This window comes from Anopheles darlingi, chromosome 2, assembly GCF_943734745.1.
Source record: "Anopheles darlingi chromosome 2, idAnoDarlMG_H_01, whole genome shotgun sequence".
Lineage (NCBI taxonomy): Eukaryota > Metazoa > Arthropoda > Insecta > Diptera > Culicidae > Anopheles > Anopheles darlingi.
In genome coordinates, this window is record NC_064874.1 from 32,479,403 (window position 1) to 32,486,902 (window position 7,500).

Sequence of the window (7,500 nt, forward strand, 5' to 3'; positions counted from 1 at the left end):
TAATGACGAATTTGGCGCGAGGAGGCCCGCGCGTGTGGGGAGACCCGCGCCTCGTTCCACCACCGTGGCACACATGTCAACAAAGGACAAAGGCGAATAACCGGCGGTATCTCGTTTGTGAGTTGTCAAACCGACGGTCGGACCGCCGGTTGTCGATGTATTTGCAGCATATACGCATGCTACGATAAGTTTACCTTCTTGCCAGATGGGGGGGATTTTGTCACAAGCCGGCACCATAATTGCTTGGACCAAGCTCTAACCTACTACCGAAACGGTCACATCGGACCGTGATGTCTCTGTTCTAAGTATCTTGCATCTATTATTCCGCTTGGGTGTTGATAGAAATGCCGGTGCAGAGAGCGTTGATGCTGGGCTGCTGTGTTGTATGGTGGTGTGCAGTGTGCCGTGCGTGTATGGGTTGACAGGGAGTACGCAAGTGATCCACGGCCAACTCAGAGCGTATTATGCGTCTTTACGACCTTGGTTAATCCATTCTTTTACGAAAATACCAGAGATGGACGCACACTCACGATGCGTAAAACTTCCTGAACGATTCAACCGACCAATCCCCGAGAGGGGCTCGATTAGGAAAGGAAAACATCCCTTTTCTTGGCCAAACTTCAAGGATTGCGGTTCCGTGTCAAGACACGCTCATTCCGAAAGCGACGAATAGCCAGCACAACAGCAGCATTAGTCCACCGTAGAATAGCAATGATAGACCCTAACAAAGACCCGACGCAATGGCCAGCGTCCATTTGACCGGCGCTACCGGCCAGTAAGTATGGTGCCGATGAGATGGCGGATGGAGCTCAAATTTGATTCCAGCGCAAAAGGCAAAAACAGGCGAGCCACGCTCCCTCACCCGCCGTTTGTCCTTTGGAATTGAAAAGTAAAGCAAAGAGAGACAGAAGAGGGTAAAACACAAAAACACGCACCCGCGTCACATCATTGCCCTACACACACAAGAACGGCAGAGAGAGAGAGAGAGAGAGAGAGAGAATCACAAACACCTTCCACTCGCACTCATCATCGAAGTCGACAGTGGCAACGGTGGCGGAAAGTGTAGCAGCGCACCTTTCCAAAAACAACCAGAAAGAGTAAAACAAAAACAAAAAGGAAGAAGATCTTCGCTCTCTTTTTGCCGTCCGTCGTCGGTCTGCTGCTGCTGCCTCTGTCGAGATGACAGAGTGAGAGAGAGCGAGAAAGAGAGACTAGAATATGGCCGATTCAATCGCACTCCTCCTGTCTTCCAGCACCACCAGCACCACTTCCGCCCCATACCACTATGCGAACGCGTCATCAAGCCATGAACCAGCAGCCAGCCGCTTCTCGCGCACACCCCCTTCATCTCCTTCATCCTCCACAAACCGCCAGCCACCACCTTCGCACCGGGGTACTGCCGCCACTGCCTCTCGCGCACCAAACACCACACTCCTCTCCTCTTCCTCCACACTCTAGCAACCGGTCCAAGAGCGCATCGTGATGAGAAAAAGCAAAAGGAAAAGGCCTTTTTCGTTTCTCCTCTTTCCGCTGCTGCTTCGTTTTTGCGATCGTTGTGCTGATGGCCCTCTCTCGGCGGTGGATGCCGCACACACGCGGTGACACGTACACACAAACACACACACACACACACACACACACACACACACACAAGCAGCAGCCATCGTCGTACACATTTTCTGCCTTTCGCAGAAAGAAGGAACGCGCGCGCGTTTCTGCGTTCTTCCCGGGTGTATTTCGGGCCGACCTTCTGCCGCCGCGGCCGGCATCTTGCGGTTGGGGTCACCGTGCCAGCGAAAAAGAGGAGAGAAAAAAAACTATCCATTTCACGACGCCGACAGCCCGTGGGCCACCTTGAACAAGATTGGCTTTTATTGGTGGCGTTGCGGGCTGAGCGTACGAAAAGGGGATCACACTTCCGTTTGACCTGCACTCCGGATCAGGTGCCCCCCTCCCCTCCACCCTGAATTGATTTCAGTCACCACCAACGAGCGCCACATTCCTTTTCAGCATTATTCCGGGAGTCCTGCCTGCATTTCTTCCGAGCCCACAAACCAAGCATCAGCGTGGAATGCTGGCTGAGCCGCCATTCGTGAGGTTCCGGCAGAAAACGCACTCCGCTTACGGCGGCACCGCTTTCCGCGCTTCACAAGAACGCTCCGCTTGGAGGCGCGGTAACCACAAACCGAAACACTTACTTTTCGCCGTTTGTCACTGAACTAGCACCGGAACGAACAGGGGAACGCAACGCGCCACATTTGCACGCCGAAACAGTTCGCAAGCGAGCTAATTTTCTCTAGTTTTCACCAATTTTCACCGCCCGGTCGATGGAGGAAAAAGAAACGCGTCCTGCTGCCTGCGATTGTTCGAAAAATGGCCGCCGCCGCAAAATTGCTCGAATAATTCCGTCACTCCGTCAGGTTGGCAGCGCTGTTCTGCGTGTAAACCGGATCCAGGAGTCGAAAATTCCGAGGAATTTTTGACTCCCGGAACCGCAGCGTTGTAAACGATGGAGCAAATTTCACAGTGACTGTCGGAAAAATATACGTATTATGCATGAAAAAGTCAGAATTGTGTGTTAAAAATGGTCTGCGTGGCACTGTGCCGATGTTTTGGCTTTGAGGTGTGAACAAAAAAAAGGGAATTTTTAACTTTTTTCAAGAGTTTCGTGTTAAAGATAAAGGTGATAACAGCAAATTAGTATAATTTGCAACTGCCAACATGGAAAAATAGGCCGGATCATCAAAACATTCGGATCGTCCGACTTTCTTTTGTCTTTCCAAGTGATTTTTATCACTTTTGCAGAATTTGGCTCACTTCAGGAATTAATCCAACTTTAACTGGCCTTATCTCTGTCTCGAGAATGTTAGAGGCTTCGTGGCTCCAGCGTTCTTAGCAAAACGGAACGCTCGCCAGTTTCGCACCAAGGATTTCGATTTCTGCAGTACAGCGCCAGAGCCAGCAAGTGAAGGGAACACAGATCAAAAAGTTCTGATTGATCCAACCAGAGTGTGTGCACGAGGGAAATGGCTGAAATTAAAGCTATGGAACACCCTACTCTAAAGGTAATTTCTGCGATCCGTTTTCACACTTCGCGAAGCAGTTCATCCTGAAGTGAGAACGGAAAAAAAATTATTGTGTGGAACAAAATGGATCCCCATCTCGTTTTGCGCATCACCTTCTGGGCGTGTAGACAAAATGGCCTGCTGCGGTAAAGACTGATATCCGAACGTGAATCGCAGTTTCTTTTAGCTGCCCTTTTCCTTCCAAAAACCTCCTTCCTTGCTGCTTCTCTCTCGGTGATACTGGTTTTTATGGGTTGGGTTTCTTTTAGTTTGTATCTATAACACATCTTGATAATGGTTTGAACTTTCATTCTATCTAAGGTCCCTTACGAGATATTGAACAAGCGCTTCCGTATTGCTCAGAAAACGCTCGATCGTGAGCTAAGCCAGATACAGAATGTGGCCTCCGAGTTGGAGAAGGGCCTGTCAGAGGGTTCGGCCAGCTCAGAGATATCGCGCCTCTTGGGTGGAGTCGTCGAACGGCTGCAGGTGCTGAAGCGCAAAGCCGAAGAAAGCATCTCAGAGGAACTATCCGCCGGATACGTATGCAAGCGACGACTGGAACATTTGAAGCAAAATTTCAGTCCCCCGCTTGATGCTGCGACGCTGGAGTTACAGGCCGCCGCGACTAGCCAGTGGAAGAAAATACGCCTTGATCGAATGATCGTGGAGCACTTTCTGCGGCTTGGATATTACGATACCGCGGAGCGGTTAGCCGATCGTAGCGGCATCCGTGATCTCACCAACATAGACATCTTTCAGGTGACCCGCGAGGTTGAACGAGACCTGGTAAACCGTCGCACTGCCAAGTGCATCGCTTGGTGCAACGATAACAAATCGAAGCTAAAGAAAATCAACTCGACGATCGAGTTTCAGCTGCGCGTGCAAGAGTTTGTAGAGCTGATCCGGGAAGACCATCGGATGCTAGCGGTGCGCCATGCGCAAAAATACTTTCCCGCTTTTGAGCACGAGCAACTGAAAGAGATACGCCAGTATATGGCGTTGCTAGCGTTCCAAGTGAACACCGAAGTAGAGCCGTATCGGAAGTTGTTTGATCCGCAGCGTTGGAATGATCTCGTGTTGCACTTTCGGCTGGAGAATTATCGTCTCTTTCAACTACCGTCCCAATCGGTGTTGAGCGTGGCTGTGCAGGCGGGAATTTCCGCACTCAAGACACCGCAGTGCTATTCATACACATCGAAAAATATGAACTGCCCCGTGTGTCAGGAGAACGTAAACGAGATCGCTGAGAATCTACCCTTCTCACACTGTGCCCAGAGTCGACTGATTTGCAGGTAGAGCACGGCGAGGATTAACATTTCCATCATTCTCGCTGGTTGACTATCTTATGCGTCTTTTTATTTTTCTCTTTTCATCACAGAATTACTGGCAAACCATTGAACGAACACAATCTACCAATGATGCTGCCAAATGGGCAGATCTTTGGCCAGCAGGCGATCGAACAGATGCGCCGTGAGAACGATATCATCGTCTGCCCGAAAACCAACGAATCGTTCCGGGCCCCGAAAATTGAAAAGGTGTTTGTTATGTAGTAGCTTTACGTAGACACACTTTTCGGCAATATTAACTGCTCTTCTTTTACTACTGATTTCTTGCCTCATAAGTTTTCTTTCACACTTTTAACTTGTAAAGGTTAAGGAAGAACGCGAGTTTTACCCTATTGTTTTCAATTGTTTGAATCATGAATTCAAAACACAATCCTATTTTTTTTTTCGTTCAACAATTCCATTTCAAGTAATCATTCTCTCATCCCAATTTTACCGCGCGTATGCATTCTATCCAAAATTACAAAGAAATTGTGGAATTTGGGCTCTTTGGGCAACGTAATTCAAAATGTTGTCCACTCTTCCATTGTTTCCTAAACCTTTTCGATGATGTAAATATGATGCTTTTTAAATACCTATGTTACGATTTGTCAATCTGACGATCCACATTTACCAGCCAGCCAACGACTACGATAAGTAGGGGCTGATGTTGAGGTGATATGGAAGTGTCCTCGGAAAAGAGTCAACGAGCCAATGTGCAATAATGCACGTCAGATGAATCATAACTATATTTGCATGATTTGCTCCTTCTTTTAATATCATAATTAGAGTCTAAGTCCACATTCGAGAAAAGTCGATCTGCAGAAGGTTTATAAGAGTGTGTCATTTTGGTTTGCTATTCCGTATTTTTCAAATAAATTTAAGTAAAATCGTTTGCAACAAAACAAAATGGTTTCATAACAGCATAGTGATGATCACCAAAAGAACCACAATGGTAGTCAAGTTTTGTACATAATTTTATTGGTTTAACGTCTAGTCTATATTAATCTTTGTTTGAACAATTCCTCCCAGCTCTCCTCCATTAATCGTAAGAAAGCCAGTTAACGGAGTACTTGTCACGTTTGTAGCATCATAAAGTTCCTCTTTGTAATCGAGCCGGAAGGCCGTGTTTGGATGATAGCACATCTAGTGTGGTAGCCTCGCTGTCTCCTCTCGTACAGTCCAGTGCACGGTAAACGATAAATGGTTTTAAGTGAGATTCTTCAAACCACGGTCCAACAACATTTACCTTACAATGTCTATTTTTAGGTTGGCATTTTGATTTTTACCTAGTAACCTTCGCCTGGTGGCTTAGCTAAAATACAGTTCTGATCCGTTCCCTTTACCATGCCTCTGCTGCCTCTAAGCTGCCCTGTCTGCCCTTGACTAGATAAATTATGTATTATGCAATATTCAAAATAACCGCGTCTTCGATAATGTCACATTAGAAAATGTTGACGAAATTATTCCTTCCAAAGAGTGCCAAGTTCTCATCGTACTTGCTGCGTTGTTGTTGCTGCTGCTGTTGTTGCTGGTGTTGATGCTGCTGCTGAAAGTGATGATAGGACTCTTCAAAATAGGAAAGTTGTGTGGCCGACGGAAGTGCCTTGAAAGCAGCACCACCAGATAAGCTACCAGAAGCCCCCAAACTAGCGGCCCCAGGCCCCACAACAGATGTGCTGGAGCAGGCTCGATTATAATGGTGGTGAAAGCTACTGGCCGCAGCATCGCGGTTATAGAAGTACTGAGCCGCCGCGGCTGCCGAGTGTGCAAGATGGTTTGATGTGACGGTATCGGTGGGGATCTGATACTGCTGTTGTTGCTGGTGATGCTGCTGCTGGTGCTGAATCGCTTGCTGTTGAGACTGATGATGCTGATGCTGGTAGACATGCTGATGATGACGATGATAGTGGGACTGCGCGAGGGCATGCTGACTACTGGCGATGGCGGATCTCGATGGTAACTGCGAAGCTTTCTGGTGTCAAGTAATGAGCGCTTGACCGTTGTTACCATGGACACGCATGTGCCGGTTCAGGTTGCCAGACTGTGAAAATCTGTAAAACAAGGGATTAGCAACGCAGATTAGCAAAGGAAATGTCTGATGATGGGCTTTGCTGTACTCGAGACGTTCGCTTTTCATCGAAAACTGGCCACTTACCGGAGCAAACATAGCTTGCACTGGTAGGGTTTTTCGCCGCTGTGGATTCGCAGGTGTTTGGTGAGCGTGGAACTGTCGGAGAACGCCTTCTTGCACGCTCTACAGCGGTATGGCCGCTCACCGGAATGGGTTCTCATGTGCGTCGTTACACTGGAGCTTTGCGAGAAGCGTCTATCACAAATCGGACACCGGAACGGCTTCTGGCCCGTGTGCGTGCGAACGTGCGCGGTCAGGTTGGCCGCCTGGGAGAAACTCTTGTTGCAGTCCGGACAGCGGTACGGCCGTTCACCCGAGTGCGTCCTTAGGTGCGTCTTCAGTGTGCTCGGTCGGGCGTACGTTTTGCCGCATAGCCGGCACAGATTCGGCTTGTTGTCCCCACCGGCCATCTCCTCACTGCCACTACCGCTACCCGCATCCTCATCGTCGTCCTCCGTCGCCGGATTACTGTTGATGGTACCGGCCGCTTCCGCTACCGTTAGATAGCCGAGCCCGAGCGAACGGACACTTTCGGCCTTCAGCTTGAGCGCTGCCGCAGCGGCCGCCGCTACAGCAGCTGTCGTTGTAGTTGCCGCTACCGTACTCGTTACAGTCGCTGCCACGGCCCCGGGGGATTGTTCTAGAGAGAAACTGTCCGGTGGTGTCTCACTTTTCGGTGGCGTACACCCGGCCGAGGCGGCTGCAGCAGCAGCTACGACGGCCGCTGCAGCCACTGCAGCCGATTGCGAGTGGTGATGATGATGGTGATGATGAAGTCCATGATGGTGGCCATGGTGCGTATGCTGATAATACTGTTGCTGGTGCTGCTGTTGCTGTTGTTGCTGATCCTGTTGCTCCTGATGAAGATGATGGTGTTGATGATGAAGCTTTTGCTGTAGTTGCTGTTGCTGCTGTTGTTGCTGCTGCTGTTGCTGTTGGTGGGTTTGCTGTGACTGGTGAAGCTGGGATTGATGCT

The 7,500-nt window shown here is 49.2% G+C and overlaps 3 protein-coding genes across 15 annotated transcripts in view; 1 reads left to right on the forward strand and 2 right to left on the reverse strand.

The window, feature by feature from the left end:
- The window catches only part of LOC125950609 (C-terminal-binding protein), a 42,534-nt gene extending 40,168 nt beyond the window's left edge, over positions 1 to 2,366 (reverse strand). For 10 of the 11 annotated variants that reach the window (XM_049678773.1, XM_049678768.1, XM_049678764.1 and 7 more), the window contains exon 1: positions 2,199 to 2,366. The gene's annotated coding sequence lies outside the window, so the exon portion shown is untranslated. Of the gene's footprint in view, positions 1 to 1,747; positions 2,174 to 2,198 lie in introns of those variants that run through there. The other variant, XM_049678765.1, reaches the window with a different exon arrangement.
- A 226-nt stretch (positions 2,367 to 2,592) lies between these two features.
- Positions 2,593 to 5,952, forward strand: LOC125950614 (E3 ubiquitin-protein transferase MAEA). 3 transcript variants are annotated; one of them, XM_049678781.1, is made up of 4 exons: positions 2,593 to 2,683; positions 2,785 to 3,065; positions 3,387 to 4,360; positions 4,447 to 5,952. In XM_049678781.1, exons 2-4 carry the CDS (start codon positions 3,027 to 3,029, stop codon positions 4,616 to 4,618), a joined length of 1,185 nt encoding a protein of 394 aa, XP_049534738.1. In that variant the 5' UTR covers positions 2,593 to 2,683; positions 2,785 to 3,026; the 3' UTR covers positions 4,619 to 5,952. The 3 variants fall into 3 exon arrangements, 2 of the variants coding, with proteins under 2 accessions (XP_049534738.1, XP_049534737.1); XR_007468733.1 differs by having other exon boundaries at positions 2,599 to 3,065; positions 4,447 to 5,603; positions 5,660 to 5,952; XM_049678780.1 differs by having other exon boundaries at positions 2,599 to 3,065.
- Positions 5,953 to 6,354: 402 nt separating this feature from the next.
- The window catches only part of LOC125959177 (protein glass-like), an 8,736-nt gene continuing 7,590 nt past the window's right edge, over positions 6,355 to 7,500 (reverse strand). Inside the window, exons 6-7 of the mRNA XM_049691988.1 lie at positions 6,549 to 7,381; positions 6,355 to 6,444 (exon numbers count right to left, since the gene is read on the reverse strand). Of these exons, the coding sequence (XP_049547945.1) occupies positions 6,372 to 6,444; positions 6,549 to 7,381 (906 nt within the window). The 3' untranslated portion in view covers positions 6,355 to 6,371. The remainder of the gene's footprint in view (positions 6,445 to 6,548; positions 7,382 to 7,500) is intronic.